Source organism: Phaseolus vulgaris, chromosome 7 (assembly GCF_051622355.1).
Source record: "Phaseolus vulgaris cultivar YP4 chromosome 7, ASM5162235v1, whole genome shotgun sequence".
NCBI classification, from domain to species: Eukaryota; Viridiplantae; Streptophyta; class Magnoliopsida; order Fabales; family Fabaceae; genus Phaseolus; species Phaseolus vulgaris.
Window position 1 is genome coordinate 39,925,214 of NC_143504.1, and position 23,026 is coordinate 39,948,239.

General features: G+C 41.1%; 3 protein-coding genes across 10 annotated transcripts; 2 read left to right on the forward strand and 1 right to left on the reverse strand.

Annotated features, from left to right (window-relative positions):
• The first annotated feature begins 3,211 nt into the window (after nucleotides 1-3,211).
• LOC137816392 (nuclear transport factor 2) lies at nucleotides 3,212-8,491 on the forward strand. 8 transcript variants are annotated; one of them, XM_068619549.2, is made up of 9 exons: nucleotides 3,212-3,597; nucleotides 3,684-3,818; nucleotides 4,155-4,461; nucleotides 5,553-5,818; nucleotides 5,919-6,108; nucleotides 6,325-6,446; nucleotides 7,169-7,234; nucleotides 7,499-7,580; nucleotides 8,139-8,491. In XM_068619549.2, the coding sequence occupies exons 1-9, from the start codon at nucleotides 3,559-3,561 to the stop codon at nucleotides 8,303-8,305; spliced, it is 1,374 nt and encodes a 457-aa protein (XP_068475650.1). In that variant the 5' UTR covers nucleotides 3,212-3,558; the 3' UTR covers nucleotides 8,306-8,491. The 8 variants fall into 8 exon arrangements, with proteins under 8 accessions (XP_068475650.1, XP_068475722.1, XP_068476036.1 ...); XM_068619621.2 differs by having other exon boundaries at nucleotides 5,919-6,102; XM_068619935.2 differs by having other exon boundaries at nucleotides 3,259-3,597; nucleotides 4,129-4,461.
• A 575-nt stretch (nucleotides 8,492-9,066) lies between these two features.
• TPR4 (Tetratricopeptide repeat (TPR)-like superfamily protein) lies at nucleotides 9,067-12,097 on the reverse strand. The gene is made up of 6 exons (XM_068620392.2): nucleotides 11,359-12,097; nucleotides 10,841-11,013; nucleotides 10,616-10,694; nucleotides 10,298-10,525; nucleotides 9,674-9,846; nucleotides 9,067-9,445 (listed from the first exon to the last, which is right to left on the reverse strand). Exons 1-6 carry the CDS (start codon nucleotides 11,833-11,835, stop codon nucleotides 9,388-9,390), a joined length of 1,188 nt encoding a protein of 395 aa, XP_068476493.1. The 5' UTR covers nucleotides 11,836-12,097; the 3' UTR covers nucleotides 9,067-9,387.
• A 611-nt stretch (nucleotides 12,098-12,708) lies between these two features.
• LOC137816986 (uncharacterized) lies at nucleotides 12,709-15,593 on the forward strand. Its single transcript, XM_068620215.2, has one exon. It carries the CDS (start codon nucleotides 13,169-13,171, stop codon nucleotides 15,377-15,379), a length of 2,211 nt encoding a protein of 736 aa, XP_068476316.1. The 5' UTR covers nucleotides 12,709-13,168; the 3' UTR covers nucleotides 15,380-15,593.
• The last annotated feature ends 7,433 nt before the right edge of the window (nucleotides 15,594-23,026 follow it).

Below are 23,026 nucleotides of genomic sequence, written 5' to 3' on the forward strand. Positions count from 1 at the left end.
GAAATTGGGTAATATAGAACTCCAAACCATGTTAGACGATACTCTGTGTTGTCTTCTTCGAAATCATTTTTAAACTCTATTTCTGATTGAAAATTGTTTCCTAGAACATACAAATCTATTAGAATTAATGGCCTTAACAAGAGGGAGGGTATTGTTTAAGGGACGTTTTTCGCAAATATATGTTAAAAATGAATATTGATATTGATTTACAGATAAACGAATTAGATCAGCCAAGAAAACAAAACTGTTAAACCAACTATCAGAAAAACAACCTGTTGAAATTCCGTTTTAACCGATTGTTTATGGCGGTAGTGTTAAAATCACAATTCAATCAGATTTTAAATGATTGAGGGAAAGAGAAGATCACACCATCAATTATACTGGTTCACTCCTTACCAGAGCTACATCTCGTCCCCAAAAAACCACTGGTATTCACTAAGTAACCAACAACATATTACAATTACACAACACTACAAAGAGGTGATCTTGATCCCACAAGAACACACACCCTCTTTGCCTTTTCACACAATCACCAGAGCTTCTAATTCACTTCTTGAACCACTTGCACAACCTTAGGAATCCTTAGCAAAGCTTGAATTAAATCTCCCTCAAAGTCTTTCTTAATCTCACTTTCTGTGTGTTTTCAAATATGGTGGGTAACCAGTTTTATAGCTCTTCAATCTAGCCGTTTTAGGCAGTTAAACATGAGCCAAAAAAAATTCAAATCAACTGAAAACAGATTTAACAGGTTTTTGAAAAGCTGTTAAGAAATTCAAAAATCAACCGATTGAAATGTCATTTTAACCGGTTGAATTGGTTTTGACAGTTAGTCAACCAAGAAAAAAATAGTTTTGAAAACCCTCAAACAAGCTGGGTGCAAAACAACCGACTAAACCATGAAATCAACCGGTTGTTTTTCACTTGGCTTAAAAAAACACTTTTCTTTTTTAAAACAGATTGATTCAACTAGCATTGGTTTTAAGAATGATTTTTACAAATTCTAAACAACCTAGAACTTAACCCAAACACAACAGCACAATCATCAAGCTTTCTTCACATATTTGGAGGCATCAAAGCTTCATTTTCTACAAAATCAATTGATTATGTTATTTCTTTATTAACAAGGAATCAAAATTTGGGTTTTTTGCATTCGAAGTTGAAGATTACTAAATCATGGTTTTCGTTCCATGTTTCACGTTTCTAGAGTTAGTTTCACTTTTCTTTAATGTAATTCCTTTCAATTTGTTTTCGTTTACAATTATGCTATGTTACATTTCCAACCTTTACATTTTTGCACTTTATGATTTTTGCCATTTACATTTTTTTCAATTTACATTTCTCCGCACTTTATGATTTTTTCCATTTACATTTTTGCAATTTACACCTCTTTATAATTTACTTTCTCAAAATTTATATTTATGTCGTTTCTGCTTACTAGTAGACGCTCTTTTCTCTCTTCTTTAGTATAACTATTAGACAGTCTAGTACGATTATCAACTAGACACTCTAATAGTTGTACTTAGCCTTTTGCTTTACTTATCTTCATTCACATTTCACTTTTGTTTTAGAGTTAAACTTTAGTTCTAATTTGATTTAAATTCTTATATTCATTAAATTGTTATACACAATTTCCTTTTAACGTCTAACACATACTATGTCTTTTAGTTCTATATTGAAAATTTAATTTTTGTATGTTCAATTCCCGTTTTCAGTTTATGTTTAAGTTTACTTTCAAAGCTTTTAAATTCTGTCATTTACTTTTCAATTCTTTACATATTAAGTGTTGATTAACGATCTATTCGACAATTGTTTCTAGACGGACTAGTCTACACTCTATTTTACGTTTCAATTTAATTTCAATTCAAATTTCCCAGTTTTAAACATTGACTTCATAAACATTGACTTCATAAACATGTTTTCCTTATACTAACATAGGTTGATCCTATATTACATTAAGGGAACTTAGTTTTATTTGTAAACATGACACTAAGTAAAAGATTTAAAAAGGATAGGAAAGTAAATTCTCAACTTAGCCTTTACCTCTAATACAAAGAAGGAAATCAACAAAAAGATAACCTGAAGCCCTAAACCCTAAAGGTAAGTATAGGAAGAAAAAAAATATTTACTAAGAACTAAAAATTATTGGGTATCTACATAACTTTACAAGCAAATATAAAATTGGATAATTAATTTACTACACACAAGTCCTAACAAGAATGCCAAAACTTATTAAGATTTTCTTTCAAGTGTACTAAATGAGAGTAGTATCTTAAATAAGTGTTGTATCCCAAATATTTATGCAAGTTTCAATAGTAATCGTAATCTATTTTTGATTTGCACTAAAATTTACAAAGAATGAAATTTCAATAAGATTTATTGAAGAGTTGAGTCATGAAACTAGCTTCAAAAGTAAATACTACTAAAACTAAGATAACTAATAAAAAGTATTGAGATTAAACTTCACCTTTCTATTACATTTTGCTGTAGTCGCCTGATTTATATATATATATATATATATATATATATATATATATATATATAAAAGTTAAAAATGTTACCTTCAATCCCAATAAAAAAGAGATTTAGTCACCCAATACAAAAGAGATTTAGTCATCCATGAAAGTCATCTCTATTACACATGAATGAACTTTTGAAGCAAAGGAGTTAATCTTAAATCTTCTTACCAGGTGATCAAAGACCTTCTTCTTCTACCTTTCTGTTGTTCTTTTTCCTTCAAAAGTATCTCATTCTTTCATAAAAACAAAACACTCACCCAATTATGTTTCAACTATTTATATGTTGAAAAATTCATAACCTTTCTCTCAACTATTTCGAGATGATTCTTTTTTTCACTCAATAGAATTTGGCTTGATTTGAATCTCTTGAGTTCTCCTTTCTTCTGAATTTTTTTTCCCTTTTTTTAATTGATTGCTTTCTCTTCAAATTAGGTATTTACTCCTACATGAAAAATATATAAAACAATAATTCGACGTTAAGAGATGTTATGATAAGAAATTCAAGTGCTCTATAAGAATCATAATTTTAATGAATTTTGTGCTTAATATTATTGTCATATCTGAAAATGTGATCTATATTTTTCTAGATGAAAAAATAGACAAAACTTTAAGAGGTGACCAAATTTCATTAATTTTTAAAAGGTAAAAGCCTAATTTAAGGCACTAAAACCTAAAACACCAAAATATCTCATATTGGGAATTAATGCAAAAAAAATAAAAATATAATTAAGCCAAAAGAGTGAGATAGTGAAGTGAGGAAAGGCTCAAGAAAAGGGGAAAAGGTACAGCATGCTTCTTCCTCCATCATCCAGCGATATGATATCATCAACAACACAGCCCCAGACAAAACAAAACTAAACCCCAACATACCACATCACAAACAACATTAACTATACAAAAAAAAATCCCTTTTTTTTCCTCTCTCTCCTCTAAAATCTCACCCTCTTGCTGTGGTGCAGATCTCAAGGGGGATCTGAGTTGAGTTGAGGTGAGGTTTTGATTCGGGAGGGGGCAAGACGCCTCCTTTTTAGGGTTTTCTACAATGGCCACACCCTTTCCATTTCCCCTCTCCGCCACTCAGGTTCACGTGTAATTTCTTTTTTCCCACATACCCTTTTTCTCCACCATTATAATTAACCTTAAAAGCGACCATTTTGTTTTGTTCAGGTGGGTACTTACTTTGTGGGGCAGTACTACCATGTTCTTGAGACCAAGCCCGAGTTGGTGTATCAATTCTACTCTGACGTCAGCACCATGATACGCATCGATGGCAACGCCAGGGACACTGCCACTGCAATGCTGGTTCGTTTTTTTTTTTTCTATTTTAAGGATATTTTTTTATTTTATTATAGACTTGTATTTTTGGGCCTTCATATTGTGGTTTGGAATATAATTGCTCTATTGGAAATTTGATTTTTGGGAATATGTTTGTTTAGACATTTTCAGCCTTTCTATCTTCTTGTTCTGGCTTTGTCTTGTGTGATATATAATATTTGGATAAGAGGTTCTGACCGCTGTTTTTGAATGGTTTTAGTGTATTAGTCAATTTATTTATTGGTAGAAGTGTTCTGTATTTGTCCAATTATTATAGTGAAACTCTTATTTCCCCCAGAATTAAAGAAATTTCTCTCTGGGCAGCAAATCCACGCACTTGTTATGTCAATCAGTTTTACTGGAATTGGAATCAAGACAGTACAATGTCTGGAATCTTGGAGTGGTGGCGTTCTTATATCGGTTTTTGGTTCTGCGCAACTTAAGGACTACAATGTGAGGAGGAAATTTATGCAGTTATTCTTCCTTGCACCCCAAGAAAAGGGTTTCTTTGTGCTCAATGATATTTTTCACTTTGTTGACGAGGAGCCAGTTCACAATCTCCAACCTGTATTTTTGGCTCAGAGCAATTTTGACTCAAAATTGAATGCTCCTAGCACAATTACTAAACCAGGTATGTTCTTCTTCAGCCTTTGGGATGTTTTGAATTTTTATTGAATCTTATAATTATTGCTTCACTTATTAATTATTATCATTTGAAGATAAATGAAAAATGAAATTTTATTTCTACTGCTACATTTATTTATAAATTAGGTCTCTATGACTTTCTACTGTCATCATGTCATGGATGCTCCCTGTTCTTTTGTGTGAATTTTTTTATCTGATTTTGTTCAAAACCCGACTTAGACTGGTATTCAAATTTTCATTATATATTGCTTGTCGCAGAGGGAGGATCTGGTAGTTCTTAATATGTTAAGTCAGAAAATATAACTTAATGAACTTTATTCCCTTATTTGGATTCCTAAGCTATTATCATCTTGTGCGTTGCATCTGGTGCTACTGATAAGTATGTAGCTTATTATTAATGGTCTGTGTTTATTGTTTTATTTATAGTCAAATGTTGTATTTTGTCTATTCTCTACATCATCCATTGTCACCAGGCATTATCACATTCACAACTGTATTCTTGCTGTTATCAAATTTTAATTTAGCTGTTGGGTTCTATTTGGTTAAGCTTGTCCATAAATATTTCCAGAGAAGAAAATGAGAAAGTCAAATAAAATAAACTTTTCTCATAAGTTAAAATCAACTTATGCTCTTTAATGAAAAGCTCTCGTTTAACTTCTCTGAAAATTGACTTGCATATTTTGATTTAACTTATGGAAGAAAGTTTGATTATTTTGTTTTTTGTTTTCTTTTACACAAATAGGGACTTAATCTAAATGGCAACTACAGATTTCTATCGAAGAGTTTCTAGCTTTATTAATCTGAACCATATATCCTTATGAATTTAGCCATAACAAGTGATTGGTGGTGATTTTATTTAATAAGGTAAAACGGGAAGGGAAGATTAATTGCAAACTGCATTTATTGTTGGTAAATGTTCTTATTAAAGCATTAAAGCTTGAAAAACTTTTAGACATGATTTTTTTGTTTTATTTTTTTTTTTGTTTTATAGCCATTGTGGCTGTTTTTGGAGTATACTCAATTCTTCAAACTGTAGTTTTTTCTAGTAATTGAGATCTCTGAGTTTTACTTTTACAGTTTCCAACTACCTGTTGGGTGGAGATATACAGGCAAGAGACTTTGTTGCTACAAATGAGGTCAAAGAAAATGGCGCAGTCAATACTTATGGATATTCACAGCAACAAATAGCACGAGTCTATGATTCTGAACATGTTCAGGAAGATGTTATTGCCGAAGAGTCACATGCTTTTCTTAAACCTTCTGTGAATGATATGCAAGAACATGCACCTTCTTCTGCTGAAGAACCTCCTGAGGAGCCCCCAAAACATACTTATGCTTCCATTGTATGTTTGAACTAACGAATGGATTACTTTCTGCACAATGTTTTTCTTTTGAGATTCAATTATGACTTCGGAACTGACTATGTTATGAAACTGTGGGAAGTTACAGGTTGCTAAAGGACAAGTTACACCATCTGTAGCTTCTCAGTCATCTCTGAAGAATGTGTCTTCTTTGGACAAGGAGCATGCTACACCAACTAATAGCCAACAAACACCTACATTGATTAAAGCATTTGAAAGGTCTGAAACTGACGTAGTGGAGGACATTCCCACAGCTGAAGATGAAGGTTACTGTGTGTACTTCTTGAGACTAATTCATTCAATTTTTTAATTTATTTTTTTATATAGTTACTCTTTGGTTTTGATGCCCATTTTATGATGGCTCGTTACATCTTTCCACCAATAAGCTAAACTAATTTGCTTAAAAGAATCATGGCATGCTTGTCTGTAGGTTTTATTTTTAACTACTCATTATTATTAACATTTTATTTGATTGAAAATGCCTTCAGATGAAATCAAATCTGTTTATGTGAGAAACTTGTCCCCTACCATCTCTGCGTCTGAAATTGAAGAGGAATTGAAGAATTTTGGCAGGATTCGACCTGAAGGTGTAGTCATAAGAAGTCGCAAGGTAGGTTTTTACATCTTGAAATCATTGTAGTCAAACCACATGTGATGGTGCTGCTATAGCACCTTTGCAATTTGGATTCTAGCAGCAGAGCAGTTTTTTGTATTAGAGTGATTTTGTGTGTTTTGACGACATGCAGTTATAGCCATTTCATTTATGTTTGCACATGAAAGCTCCTGTTCTGGCACTGAAATGGTGTCATTTTGTGCTGTTTTATGGGGAAAATCTTGGGATTCGTCCCATTTATATTTGATCCGATCATAAACTCCTCCCTCACTGGCATGCCTTGCCCACTCAGAGAAACCCCAACCATTCTCTCTGATAGGGATCCATCTTTCTGTGGTGAGATCTCTGACATGACATGACAGCTTTCTTTGGGCGTTCACTAGCAAGCCTGCGGCTGTTCTGGCCAATCCCTCACTCATACAATATTGCTCTGCTTCATCCTTTGTTCTCTCTCCACTCTCAGTCTGTAATATAATAGGTCTTTTATTCAGTGTTCTGTGCTCTCTTGTTCTTCTAAACTCTCCGATTTAATTGTTATTGCCACGAATGTCTTTAATGTTAGGTATTTGTATTGTAATTTAAGTAATGTCTAACTTCAAAACAGCAGTTACGGGGCTTTGCACTGCTATTTGGGAATGATTACTATGCTTTATATAACTATTTTACTTCATTAATTAATTGTATCCCACTACAGAGCTAATTTTTCCAGTTATCTCCAGGATGTCGGAGTTTGCTATGCATTTGTTGAATTTGAAGATATGAGTGGGGTTCATAATGCGGTCAAGGTTTGGATTCCGTTTTATATGATTAATTTATGTTATCCACTGCTTTGGAATTAATATTATGTTTTAATATCACCCTTTTTTTAGCAAAAAATAATGTTAACATACTAGTTGCTCACAATCATTGCACAAGTTTTCGATCTGCATTTTTGATCTAGCAGACTAAACTGTTTCTGATCTTTGGTATATTTCCAGGTTTTCACCTTTTAAGCCACGTTTTTCCAATTTCACAAGCTGTAGACTCATGTTTGTAATGTATGTTTACAGGCAGGATCTGTTGAAGTAGCAGGAAGACAAGTATACATCGAGGAGCGGAGACCAAACAGTAACATCCCTTCCCGAGGAGGAAGTATGTCTACTTTATTGTGTTTTTTCTTCAAAATTTCTTTGTTCATGAATATCCTCGACTTAAGATATATATAATGGTTAGAATGAAAGTTCAGAGAAATTACGAATATATTAGAGCATGTTTGGGAAGCTTTTCTTCACTTTTTAGCTGTTTTTATGAGAAATAAGTTGTTTATAAAGTAAACTAGATATTTGGGACAGTTTTTCTTACTAAACTCGTGCCAAGATGTGCCAAGATGACATGAATTGGTGTATTTAAATTGAAGTCGTGCTGACAATTTCAGTCTAATCAGATTTCAGCTGAAAAGTCGTGTCATCTTGACATAACTTTTCTAATTTGATAACTTTTTAAAATTTTACCCTTTTCGGTAATTATCGTGACTGTAATTGCACCTAATTTGTGAAAAAACCTATTGGGACATCATCTGAAACTTAGTAAATAACTATTCTTTAGTGAAAAAGTTGTTTTTATGAATCTGAAAATTTGTAGCTTATGATTATTTTCTATGAAGTTTTATCTTTAGCAGCTTTATTGTTGTTCTGACTTGATCATCAACAGGGAGGGGCAGAGCTAGGAGTAGCTATCAATCAGAGGCACCAAGAGGGCGTTTTGGTCCAAGGAACTATGGCAGGGGAAGTGGACAAGATGGAGGTGAAAGGGAGTACAACAAACCCAGAGGAAACACTTTCTACAGACCCACTACCCGTCAAGAGAGGGGATATTGAGGTTCAAGGTTCAAGAGTCACCATAATTTTTTACCAAGAGAATCAATTTTTGAGATTTCAGCATTAAATAGTTACTTTCAATAGATGTTAAGAACCAAATATTGATATTTTTTATGCCCTAAATTATGTTCGTGGAATATGATTATTTATTTATTTCTTTTTAATGTAAGAGCCGTTTTGTTTTCATCGCCATTGAAATATATTTATTTTACTCATCACTTCCGAGTTTGATTACTTCCTTTTGTGAAACTTATATATTTATATTGATTTCAGGTCCTTATTATTTAATTAGAGTCAGAGTCATTTAGAGTACGAACTGTTACATACTTTCTTTGAGGAAATATAAGAAACAGTAAATTGTTTTTTTTTTTAATATCAAAATGTACGCGCTTTCATTAAAATTATTCCTTTAGAAACTTCTTACAAATCCAGTAAACTGTATATTGCTAATGAATTCTTAAACACAAATGAAATTATTGTGCGTGCGCTTGGGCGTTTCAAACAACAGTTTCCATTACATTTTATTGGAACACAATTAAAACAAAAATGATATTATTATGTTGTCTGTGTCATTATTTTATTAGCATCATTCCATCTTCACACACAAAAAAAAATGTAGGTATTTGTTATGGGATCATTCATATGACTCCATGAGAAAATTTTGTGCTCTTTGGCGTAACAAGGATGGGCGTAGTGGTATAATAAATTAGAATAAGGTCCATCAATTAAACAGGGTATACTCTCAATAACTGCAACACTAATTAGTGAAAAAAAATTCTCTAACTAGTTGAGCTTTTTTAACATAATCATAATACTCTCAATAACTGCAACACTAATTAGTGAAAAAAAATTCTCTAACTAGTTGAGCTTTTTTAACATAATCAAATAATTTCCTAAGTTATTATTGTTCTCCTGCCAAATTCGATACATGTCATCTAGAAAAATAAAGGCCAAAGAAATGCAGTTAGTAAAGATAATGGTTTTCTTTATTGTGGAGGAGCTAAGCTTGCTGCTTAGAAGTGTTGATTGTGTGCGGTTTCTTTATTCACTAGCAACCACTAGCACTTATCTGCCTTTAAATTTCAGCTTTCCCCATCATCTGTTTCCCAGAGAAAGCACGTATATGCTGCCAGAACATTGCTGAAAGAAGAAAAGTTGTATACAATTCTTAGTTATTTATGTAAAGATTTCTTCTTTTGTCCAGAATTAAGGACACATGTATACTGCCTTGCACAGTAGTTATAGATGATTCAACAATGTAGGATCAAGAAGAGCCTGGCCACCATGAATTTTTCTCTCCTATTTTTCAGAATTATAAACATGTTTAGAAGTATAACATTTTATATAAGATGTGTCTCAAAAACTAACCTATCCCCAGGAGTAGCCTGAACTGCTTGCTCAAATAAAAACGAAGCTTTTTCCTGATCATGATGAAGTTCCCATACTAGTTTGGCATATTCTGATATCATTTCACCGTCACTGGGATCAGCTACTATTGCACGTGAGTAGTAATCCTCTGCTGCTTGATGATCTCTCTTGGACTGTACATTTAAAGTGGAGAAGAGGGTGCTTGAACGCAATTTTTCAAGACTCAGACTTCTCTAATCATAAAGTAAGTGATAAAAAGTTTACACTCAAGGGAATATATACCCTTGAGCAGTAATGATGAACAGTTGATCAAACATGCATAATTCTATTATGGTAGTTGTGACATATATGAAGGGGCTATAGTGCAAAGCCCCGTGCTTGTTAAAAATTTCACTTTAAATGGAGAGGCTCATCTAACAAATCATAGTTTGTGCCTCAATTTGTAAGAGGCTGGTTGTTGTTTAAAGTCACAAAATATTAAGACAGCCTAAGAAGCGTACGTGTGTTGCTACACTGAAAAACATTTAGACAAAGAAGCATCTGTTGGTGTTTAATCATATGCCTAACATAGTTCGTAAAAGATTTGTTTGACTCTGAACATTAAAATAAAATGAAAAACCTCACCTGCAACAGAAACTGAGCATACTTTTTCAGAAACAGAGGATTATTTGGATTTTCTTCAATCATCTTCTTAAAATAATCTTCAAAATTACTTTCTTCACCCCAATTAGCTGTTGTAATATGTGTTGCATCAATCTCCCATCTACTTGAAAGAACTGAGAGTTGGCTGATTGGATCACTTGTTTCTTTGGAGGGCGTCACAGGTTCGGTCTTTTGGTTTTCCATGTCACTCTGCGCTTAGATACAAACCGTGAGTATTAAATAATGAATGTGTGATTCGGAAGACAAAATGACCCCTAAGAAAAGAAAAGAGAAAAGCACCCGAATTTCATGTTTTCCATCTTCATCCTCAACATCTTCGATTTTCCAGAGAAAACCAGCATATGCTGCAAGAACATGGCTGAAAAGGATATATAACATGTTTACAGATATGTTATCTGTTTAGTCATGGATAGCTGAACAATTTGCATGTCTAAATAGAAGCTTTCAGTTTCGGCAAGCTACAGTAAGGTTGAAGAGATGGATATTTTGGCTGCGGTAATCTACCTGTCTTGAGGTGCAGCTTGAACTGCACGTTCAAAATAGACTAATGCTCTATCCTTGTCATGATGGTTCTCCCACGCCAGCTTCGCATACTGCGTCAAGGTTTCACCGTCATTAGGATCTGCCATGGTAGCGCGAAGAAAGTATTCCTCAGCCCCTTGAAGGTCTCCATTAGACTATCATCATTAGATGTAAAAAGTTAGATGTCAAGCTTTTGATAAGAACTATAAATGCTAGTCTCAAATAAAGTAAAAGATGATGATTATTAAACAATATACCTTCATTTGTCATCCATGCATGTCTCCTACAAACCTAATTAACTCCTACAATTTTATTTTAAAACGAGTTTTCCTAATAAGCATGCCTCATAGGATTTACTACAAACACGAAAGGTTCAATGTCTATGCCCATATCAGTCTATTATTTCATGTCAGAATCAAAATTTCAAAATTAATGTATGTTTGAATTGAAGAATGCAGAAACTAATTTACAATCAGTTTCATTCATGATTGACAACTCACTTGTAAAAGCTGCGCATACTTTTTGAGAAGCAACGGGTGGCAGGGATACTCATCAATCATCCTCTTGTAATACCCTTCAAGATCCTCACTTTCTTGCAAGTTGGGATTAAATATATCACCACCCATAAGTTTCTCAGATCCTATATCAGCATCAACCCCAAGCCCCATTGCCAGATACATGGGAGGACTAGCTGGTTCAACATCTTTCTCTTCAATACTCAAATTCTGAATCCCATTGGACCAATCATTGTCATTCTCACCTTCCTCAGCCAAATCCATCTTGTTGTTCCCAAAATTGAACTCACCACCGCTGCCTGTGACTTCCAAACTCTGTCCAATCAAAAGAGTTTGTTTCAAAATTTCTTCTGGGTTGATGCCATCATCTCCATGAGGGTTGTTGTATATTGCAAATGATGGAGCTGAATGCAAGGTTGTTGATTCAAAGTCATCCTCCATCACTGACTTGGAACTCTCCATGGTGCTATCAACAAGATATGCCAATATCTGTAATTTGCTACTAGTCTCAGGGATGTTAAAGTTGATAAAGCAGAGCCTAAAAAGCAAGGTCAATATTGAGTTATTGAGAAATGGAAAAGTGTTTGTTTCTAGTTTATCAGCATTAATTCTGGTCCAAGCTTTTAAAATATCTTTAGCCTGCTACAAAAATCCAGATCCCAAGTCCACCTTTCATTAGACCACGAGGAGGAAGATCACCACAATAATTGAATTTTCAGTTCTCATATATTAATAGATCGCGTTTAGTCCTCAATTTTTTAATTGATCAAATTGAACAAATGTATAAAAACAAAAATGTAATAAAAGTCTAATTTTGTTTCTTTTATACAGACTAAGCAATACTTTCTTATTGTCTGTTTGACAATTTTGGGCAGGACCAAAAATCATTTATTAATTAAGATTGAAGGGGGAAAATATAATTAAAGGAAACTAAAGTGGAGCATGCAAAGAAGGTAAAAAAGACGACCCAATATAGAAGCAAGATCAAAACGTGATTCTGTTGAAGAAGTGTAGGAAGAAAGTGTGTTGTCACATGAAAGTACTTATATTGATATTATATATGTGTGCACAAGATTTGATGAAACACCGACAAAAATGAATGCGAAGGGTATGGAATCTGTTTGAAAGAATGTATTGGAAAATATGATTAACATGAAATGAATTTTGTTGATGAAAAATAGATATTAGATTAAATGATTGAAGTAATTATATATATAGGAATAGTGATTAATAATATAATATGTTACGGGTATTAAAAAGAAGGAACTATTTTGAAGGTAGTTTGGTTTGGTGCTGAGATGTTATGTGATGTGAGAAGGAAGGAGGAGTGGTTGGGATGAAAAATAAAGATGGTTAATTACCCATTTAGCCTAAAAAAAGGAAGGATGGGGTTTTGGTGGTTTAAGGTGGTTAAGGAAGGCAGCGAAAACAGCGGTGAGAAGAAGGGTTCAAAAGAAATGAATGGCTTCTCTCATTCGGTGCGCTGCTGGGTCCCTCACTCTCCATTTCCCACCCCCAATTCATGCCACGCCCTCCCTCGTCGTCCCCCCCTCGGACGACGGCGAGCGGCACCCCTCCTCGCACCCACCGCCGTATCACCTCCATCTTCACCCGCTCCTGGATCAAAACCCTTAAACGATCAAATACCACCGAGAAACTCTACGAAAAATACCTCAGAACCTACAAAATCAAATAATACACCACCATGCAATTCAACGTGTAACCCCCTTCCTACGTTGCATCACTGTCAGCGATTCCTCCTAATTTGTTATCTAATCAATATTGCATAAAGATAATGTCTCAAATCATGCCACCCTTCCAGTTATTGGAACTCAACGTCATTTCGGCCCAAGACTTGGCTCCCGTGAGCCGCAACATGAGGACCTACGCGGTTTCATGGGTCCACCCGGATCGGAAGCTCTCCACGCGCGTCGACACGCAGGGCCACACGCACCCAACGTGGAACGACAAGTTCGTCTTCCGCGTCGACGACGAATTTCTCTGCTCCGATACCTCATCCATCATGATTGAGATCTACGCGCTTCATTGGTTCAAGGATATCCACGTCGGCACCGTCCGCGTTCTCATCGGAAACCTCGCTCCTCCGCCTTCCCGCCCCTTCCACAGCAACCGCACCCCGCTTGGCACGCGTTTCGCCGCGGTCCAGGTTCGCCGCCCTTCTGGCCGGCCCCAGGGGATCCTCAACATCGGCTTCACCGTCCTCGACGGCTCCATGCACAGCATGCCTCTCTACACTCACAATGCCTCCGCTGTGGGATATCGCCACCTCATGGGAGAGAAGGATGCTTACGACAGCCACAACCACCTCAGCCCCCACGTTCTTGCCGCCGCCTCTGGCACTCCCAAGGCCGAGCTCCGCCGCGCGAAGAGCGACACGAGCTCCATGGTTGCTGCGGAAGCCGTGGTGAGGCAGCACCGAGCCGTGGCTAACCATAACAGAGCGAAGTCCAACATTTCAGGATACCAAGTTAACGTGGATAGCATGAAAAAGGATAACATGAAAAAAGGAAAGAAGAAGCAGAAGAAGTCGAGGTCCAAGAGTAGCTCTGTTGCGAGTAGCGTCAACGAAGAAACGACCTCTGTCCTCAGCGACACCGTTTTGCCCTGGAAGATTAAGAGCGGTAAAGCGAGTCCTCATGATGATGATATTCTTCATGTGGAGCAGCTTTCGCCACTTCATCACTACCACAACAACGTCGCTTATGAAGATTTTCATAATCATCACCCTGACCACGACTCCCATTCACATGTTGACTCCGATTCCGACAATAGCATCAGCGAAAACAACTTCGTCACTGACGTAATAGAAGAACAACACGTTCCAGTTAACAACGTCATATACGAAGTTCGCGCCACGCCCAAACACCACTTTTCAAACTCTCCGGCGCCTCACTATATCAATTCGCCTGCACAACAGTTTAGAAATTCTCCGGCGCCGCAGCAAATGAGCTCCCCGGCACCGCAATTTAAGAACTCTCCGGTGCCCCAGTACAAGAATTCTCCCAAACCGCAGTATATCAACTCTCCGGCACAGCAGTATAAGAATTCTCCGGTACCACATTATATGAGTTCTCCGGTGCCGCAGTTTAAGAATTCTCCTAAACCACATTATATGAGCTCTCCGGTGCCACAGTTTAAGAATTCTCCTAAACCACATTATATGAGCTCTCCGGTGCCGCAGTTTAAGAATTCTCCAGCGCCAAAGTTTATGAATTCTCCAGCCAAGCAGTTTAAGAATTCTCCAGGGCAACAGTTTATGAATTCTCCGGCGCCACAGTTTAAGAACTCTCCGGCAGCGCAGTACATGAGTTCTCCGTTGCCGCAGTTTAAGAATTTGTCGAATCCACAATATATAGCATCTCCAAAGCCGCAGTTTCGGAACTCGCCCGCAGTGGCGGCGGCGCAGTACCGGGCGTCGCCGGCGGTATCAAAGTTCAATCCGAACAGGGGAACGCCGATGCATACGTTCGGGAAGGTGAACGGTGGGTTTGAGTACATGACGCCACGGAGGTCCAACTTGGGGAACATGGGGCCGGTGATGATGACGGAGTCGGAGCTGGGGCCGTCCCCATCGGAGGTGGCCGCAGCGATAGCGAGGAATCCAGTGATTGACGAGGGGGAGAACATGACGGTGGAAGGGTGGGACTTGGACGGGAGCATGGAGGGGTTACAGTCGAAGTTGGAGAGATGGCGGTCGGACCTGCCCCCAGTGATTGATCGCGGCGAGCTCTCTAGCCATCCGACGTCGAGCACAAAGACAAGCCTCCACTCCCGGAGGCACACGGACGGTGGCAGTACACCGAGTGGGGGCGGGGGCGGGGGCGGGAGCGGAGGCGGGCGTAAGGGTGGGGGTGGGTTGTTCTCATGCTTTAGTAAGATCTGCGGTCTTGAGTGCTACATTGGTTGCGGCGGCGACCCTAAAGGAAAAAAGGACCGTCGCCGCCGCGCTGCCTCCATGGAGGACAATACCAGCAGCCTTCTCTGATGGACCCATCCCAACGACAACAACATGGGAATATTCGTCTGCCTTATTGCAAAATGATTTTTCCATTTCATCAATACGCTCATTGGAGAATATACTTGTCTCCATGGGATATAGACGTCAAGTACCCAAGTCAACTATTTTGTGCTAAATAAACATGCTTGGGTAAGCATTTATATGGAAATCAAAAGTTTGAGATACCTCAACTCATTCACAATTCTTGCTTGATAACATGAAGAAATTAACTAAAAGAAAAAAACACCTTGTGATTGATTAAGGCACTGTATTATTCTTGTGTTGTAATGTAACATATGAATTTGAACAGAAACCCTTGCATATATATCTTGTTCTGTGAACATTATCAACCATAGCAATCTATGTTACAACTTTCCAAGTGTGTAGTTTTTAAAAGTCCCGTGGCTGCTGCCAATTTGTAACGGCACTAACATGCTCTATTTGTACCAAACTATTTGATTTTCAATGCATGATTCTGGCTATAGCACATAAATCCTTCCAGTTCTATCATTTATTTTTTCCAGTAAGGTAGAAACTGCTGGCTACACATGGTAGCTTATCTACAAGAACTTCCTGGGATCAGTCACAAAACCAGTTAGTGCAGATGCTGCTGCTGTATACGGAGAAGTAAGATATATTTGTCCTTCTATGTGCCCCATCCGACCAGGGAAATTTCGATTCGTTGTTGACACACAGACCTGCATTGAGTGTCCTTTCATCAGTTACATCAAAAGAAAAATATAACAGTTGAAATATAAAAGAAGTTTCTGTACAATTATCTATTGTTGCTCCAGAAAATATAAACCAGCTTTTTCAAAAGAATTTACTTAGCAGAGAAGGGCAGTGTGTTAACTGGAATATTCCCAGACCCAACTACATTTTAGGTTTTATATTTGGCTCTGAACAATAATAATTTTGTTCACATGGTGTTTCCAAGAGATCCAACTATTTTTGCTGCAAATTAAGATTTTCATTTTAAGCAATATTTTATGAAGGGTAAGTTTGATTTGAAGAAAGTGCAAGTTTACCTGGGGTTCATTCAAACGTCCATACGTGTCTCTTGGGCCACCCATACATGCAGCGCAGCTAGGACTTGCTGAAGGATCACAGGCAGCTTCTTCAAAAATCTTTGAACAAGTCTTGCCACCTGAACCTGGTACCTCAAGTGTGTACAAGTCCATCCAAACCTGAAAATTTGACAATTTTAGTAATTGACACTTATGAAATAAGCGACACCCCCATAACTTGAATAGAAACAGTAATCCTTCACCCACCTTTTGTGTAGCAGGAACAAGAAAAGTAGGAACTTTGACAGTTTTCCCCTACAACGGAACCAGTTTTATTATGTAAAAGATGATAAAGAAAGAAAAAGTGTTCAGTTACTAATGTTTACTAAGCAGAAAAATAAAAAGTAAGAACTAATATCAAAATATTGAATTGTCTCACATACTCGTGGTCATAAAACCTGTACTTTCCTTTTTGCATGGTAAGTATTTCCGTACTAGTATGCCAAAGAGTCAATACGCGAATTCCATAGTGATAAATGATACACGTCCGTGTAGGATGAGCGACATCCTCGGTCCATTAACATTCAACTAAGGTTAGCAAAGCTAAAATTATCATTAAGAATTAGGTAATACATCTCTAAGCAGGGTCCACCTCACTAATCTGGCCTAACAAGGTAGGCCTATTAAAATAATATAAATAGCGCATATTTCAAGAAACAGGTACATCATTAATCACGGTATATATCCGAGTGTCGAACACCCTTGCTGACTTGAGCGTCGGAATGTCTTCTGCAGGTACCCCCATTTGACATTCTCCAGAAGACCGAGCAACCGAAACCCAAAATAGTAGCACAAAGACTAAAAGAGTAAGCTGAGGTGTACGTCAACCGTCCGATAGGAAGAAGGAAGACGAGGCCTCTAATAGTTCTCTAGGTCCCATCTCCCTAGTTGGAACAATTGGCGCCCACCGTGGGGCTAACAGAAACCGATTGAAGAATGAAAGTAGATGGTATCAACCCGAAGCATGGATATAATGAGTGAAGCCGACCAGATGGCGTTGTTATTGTCTTTGCAGAGAGAGATGACCGAGATGAAGAGAAAAAAATAAGGAAGAATGAGCAGAAGATGCAAGTACTCCGAGCGAAGAATGAGGAGATGAAGAGAAGTTGGTGGAGGGAGGATCATCTGCTGGATCGACCAATGTTGTCGGTAGGTCCTACACTTCCCCTCCCAACCCGAGACCGGTTGAGGAGACCAAGGACAAGGTTCCCACCCATGGGATGGATGGCGAATCCTGTGTCAACAAGTCGGCCAGGACGACTGTCATCTTGGATTCGGCCCGCCGACACCCTTTCACCAATGCTGTCCTAGAAGCTCCACTGCCAGACAAGTGGAAAGGCTTCAACAGGGACCGGTATGACGGTACCACCGACCCGGATGAGCATATGTATGCCTACACCACCCATATGAGTCTATACACATCAGACGATGGAGTGATGTGCCGAGTGTTTCCCACATCCCTAAAGGGAGGAGCCCTCAGTTGGTTCACCAAGCTCCCACCCAACTCCATTGATAGCTTCGCCACACTCGTGTCGAAGTTCGAAACCCAGTTTGCTACAAGAAGGCTGCACCACCTGACCTCCATCGCCCTGGTTGGCATTTTCCAGGAGAAGGGAGAATTGCTGAGAACCTTCATTGACAGGTTTAGCAAGGTGGCGATGAGTATCCAAAACCTTAGCCCGGATGTTGCCATTCATCATATGCTAACGACCCTATGACCGGGATCGTTTGCCGACAACCTCTGTATGCAGTCGGCTGCTAACCTTGACGAACTTAGGAAGAAAGCAGCTAAGTTCATGCTGTTGAAGGAGCTGAGGGAGTTTCGCAATCAGGCCCGAGCTGAGGCCAGTGGGGAGAAAGGCAAGGACGAGAAGGATCGCCAGGGTGGTCAAGCCAACGCAGCGATATACGTAAAGATAATCGGGGAAGCCGATTCTGAAAATATACCCCCTGACGGTTCAAAGAGGAAGAATCCTGCATGAGGAACTCAATGCCGAGTTGATCCCTCCTTCTAGAAAGGCAGCCAACCCGAATAATGCCGATCGAAGAAAGCAGTGTCAGTATCACCAGAGCAGTGGGCATTCTACCGAAGAATGCCAAGCTTTGAAAGACAAAATCGAAGAGCTCACCAAGGCTGGGCACCTATGCCGGTTCGTCAGGGGTAGCCGAGACACAAGGCACTCCCTTCGTAGGGACGAGCCCACTAAAAGAAGGCGTTCACCTCCAAGAACAAGGGATGACCGAGACCGCCAAGACGAGCGACGGTCAAGAAGGGACGACCCTCCACGCAGAGATGATCCTCCGAGGGAGGCTGAAAGAAGGGGAAACAGAGAGGTTATTAAGACAATAGCCGGTGGGTTTGCCGGCGGATGAGGTACGAACAACGCCCGGAAGAAACACCTTCGGGCACTAAATCAGGTGAATGTAGTGACATTCCGATCGAGGATGCTACCCATCACCTTCACAGATGACGACTTTAAAGGCATTGATTATCGACAAGACGACCCTATGGTGATATCAGTCGATATTGACAGATTCACCATCAGGAAGACGTTGGTGGATCAAGGAAGTTCAGTAGACATCCTCTACTGGAAAACCTTCAAATCCAAGAGGATACCTGAGGCCGAGATGGTGCCGTATGATGACCATGTGGTCAGCTTCTCGGGCAAGAGGGTGGGTACCAAGGGTTATATCGAGCTCTACACCACCTTCGGCGAAGAGAAGATCTACAAAACCATCAAGATTCGGTACTTGGTGATCGATGCAAATATCTCTTACAACATCCTCCTCGAACGACCGTCCATCAATCGGCTGATGGCGATCGTGTCAACACCCCACTTGGCGATGAAGTTCCCTTCACCGTCAGGGGACATCCTCACGGTCCATGTCAACCAAATGGAAGCAAGGGAATGCTATGCCGAGAGCCTCAAAGTGGAGCTTCTGAGGAACGACCATTTTCCCAAACGTAAATCTTCTCGAAAACACGGTTCTCCTCGAGAGGCCCAACCGATGTCGGTGGAACCCACGGTTGCTCTGGTGGGCCTTTACCCCCGAACGACCGAGGATAGGCTAGAGGCCAGAGAAGAGTTACGATGAGTGTACCGTCCCGTACCTGGGCGTTGACTAAGTCAGGGTCAAAGTCAACACCAGGGGTCAAAGTCAACACAAGGCGTTACCTAGGTGAAGGCGTCGCCAAGGCAAGGCGTCGCCAGATCGAGCAGTACTAAAGCAAGGCAATCACAGTGTGGTTCCCCGATACCCATGGGTAGGAAAGACCATGGAGGGAGCGACGCCGTGGGAAGGCCTCAGGTCCCGATAACCCGGGGCAGTGATAAAGAGAAGGAAAAGGTGGCTTCAAGGCCATAGGGATAGCACCAGTGTAGGGCAGCCTGACTCGTGAAGTACCCCTGCCGCCCCAGAGACGCCTTTGGGACAGATACGACCCAAGAGGAAGGTCACGCCCAGGGTAGCCAGGTGCAGGGTACGAGAGGAAGGCAGATACGCTCTCAAAGTAAGTGACTAGATGATTGGGGGCATGAGTTGGCACCCAAAGAGTCACCCCTAGCGCAGTAGCACTCCCAAGCAGGAGGACTCACACGCAGAAACGTCCCCAGATGGGTAGAAACGCCCCCAGATGGGGTCACGGCGTCGTGAGGCCCTCCACGTGTACGACAGCCATGTCAGAATAGAAACACCCTTTAGTCAGGTGCCAGGTAATTAAAGTCATTCAACACAGTTTCCGTTTCGAGCGTTCAGGTACTATAATGGCTCCCAAGCGTTTCAACGTCTTAAATGCGCTACGTTTTCTAATTAGATACGCTGATTGAGTGCGTTACATTTGTAATTAAAGGCGCTTTAAGGCGCTTTAAATGCTTGGGTAGTTTAAATAGCGCTGAGAATGTTGGAAACAGGGTTCGAACTTTTGGCAAATTTACCAGAACTCTCTAGTTGCTTGCTCGTGCTTTGAGGTTACGTACAAGGGACTGGGGAAAGATCTTTGCCTGAGGGAGAGAACACACACACAATACACAGTTCTTTTTACCACCTTCAGAGTGCCATACGCGGTGCTTAGAGACGGAGGTGCACAGATTTGGTGTTTCTTGCTGGCTGACTTGAGCGTCGGAGTGCAAACGGCCGCTAGGGCACCTTTTTGTCCTCTCTTTTGCAGGAATCCACAGGTAACCAGTGGGAAGGAGACCCTAGCTGACGGTTGTGGTCGCGCACGAAGACGTCCCAGTCAACCGGACGGAACATTTGGCGCCCACCGTGGGGCAGATATAAAACATCAGTCCCATCACAAGTTCGAGAAAATCTACTAAGTCGCAGTAACGTTGGAGGAGGTTGGAGTGGCAATGACCCCCACCAGACGAAGTACAGCACGCGCAGCCCCAGCAGAACTATCCATGCAACAGGTCCTGGAGATAATGAGGGGGCTGCAGCAGGACACGGCGGAGTCGAAACTGGAACAGGAACGCATGCAGGCAGATCTCGATGCCTCACATGAGCGGAATGAAGAGCTCCACCGCGTAAATGAGGAGTTGCGCCAGGGCATGAGAAATGATCGGAGGCGACATGGACATGACGAGATGGAGAACCATTCCCCACCAAGGGAATTTTCCACTCCCTTCTCGCAGGAGATCCTAGATGCCGTGATCCCAAACACGTTTGTGGGGCCCAAGGTGATCTTCACCGGGATGGAGGACCCAGAGACGCACCTTGCTGCATTTCACACATAGATGGTCCTGGTAGGCGGTTCAGACGCTGCCAAGTGCAAGCTCTTTATGAGCACCCTGACCGGGATGGCTATGGACTGGTTCATCAGCCTTCCGGATGGTCATATCACATCTTTCCGCCAATTGTCACGTTTGTTCAGGGAATAATACTTAGCAAACAAGGCCCCGCCGCCGGTCTCCTACGATCTGTTTGATGTGAAGCAGTATCAAGGGGAGACCCTGAAGGAATACATCAATCGCTTCGGGGCCCAGGTCGTGAAGGCTGGTACGACAGAGGAGCCTATGATCGTGTACGCATTCGTGAAAGGCGTATGTCCCGGTCCTTTTGGAGAATCCATCATTCGCAACCGCCCTAGGACTTTCGCTGAGCTACGGCGTAGGGCGGTAGAACATATTGCCTCTGAAGGGGAGGTGTGTGTGAAGCGCACCAGCGTCGTACCCTCACGCCCGAGGGGACCGGCGCGAGCTCAACCCGTCAGGGTCAATGAGACCACGACGGGAAGAAAGAAGCCAGAGGCGAGACGCCCCTACGAGGCCAGAAAGCCCCAGCCCTGGGGTCCAGCGGGAGGCGATCGCCCGGCCAGAGAAAGAGCGAGACCGGCGAGGTACAATTTTGTGGTAGAGCTGAAGGACCTGATCGCCGTGCCTAATATAGCCGAGAGGCTGAGGCGACCGGCGAAGACCGACAAGGTGTTAGGGCCTCGCAAAGACTCTTGGTGCGAGGTCCACGAGGCTTTCGGACACCACATTGATAGCTGCCTGTCGTTGGGTTACCAGCTAGATGAGCTGGTGAGAACTGGGTTTTTGAAGGATTATGTCGCGGAGCCCGCAACGACCGCCACCTTGCCGTCGCCGGCGGAACAACCGGCACACGAGATGCCTGTGCTTGGCGAGGTCCACACCATTGCTGGAGGTTTCTCCGGCGGGGACCCACCGCCTCCCAGCGGAAGAAATACGCGAGGGGGGTCAATTCAATCGAAGAGAGACTCTCGGGTGAGCCATGGGAGTCGGATCTCGTGTTCACGAGGGGAGATCTCCGAGATGTGGTACCCCACGACAACGACCCCGTTGTCATCTCAGTCGTCACAGCCGGAAGAAAGGTGCACAGAGTGCTTGTCGACCAGGGAAGTTCGGCGGACGTCATGTTTCTGTCGACCTTTAATAAGTTACGGTTGTCCCCCGATCTGTTGAGTCCCTACACGGGGTGCCTGTATGGGTTTGGGGATAACCAGGTGGAAGTCCGGGGTTACCTGGAGTTGAGGACTACGTTCACGGACGGAGAGGCCTCCCATACCGAAAGCATCCGGTACCTGGTCGTGAACGCCAACTCCGCCTACAATATTTTGCTGGGCAGGCCGGCGTTAAACCGTTTGAACGCGGTGTCCTCCACACGCCACATGAAGATGAAGCTGCCGGACCTCAGTGGCAAGGTGATAGTCATCAGGTCAGACCAGGAGGAGGCAAGGAAATGCTATGAGAACAGCCTGAAAACGAAGAGAGGCGTGTTCATGGTATATGAACGTCCGCCGAGCGCGGACACGACGATGATTGAGGCGACGCCCGCTGGGTCAACGCCTAATGAGGCCATACCGGCGAGGGCGATGCCCGAAGCAGATGCGCCTATGGAGGAAGGCCCTGACGACGCGGCGCCCGTGGAAGAGGCGGCGCCCGTCTAGGATGATAGCAGGGAACAGCCAGCGGCTAACGCCGTAGAAAGGGTGATTGGCGGCAAGACATTCAAGTTAGGAAGTTTGCTGAGCCCAGAAGAACAGGAAGGGGTGGCAGAAGTGATTTTGCGCCACCTGGATGCCTTCGCATGGTCCGCCTCGGATATG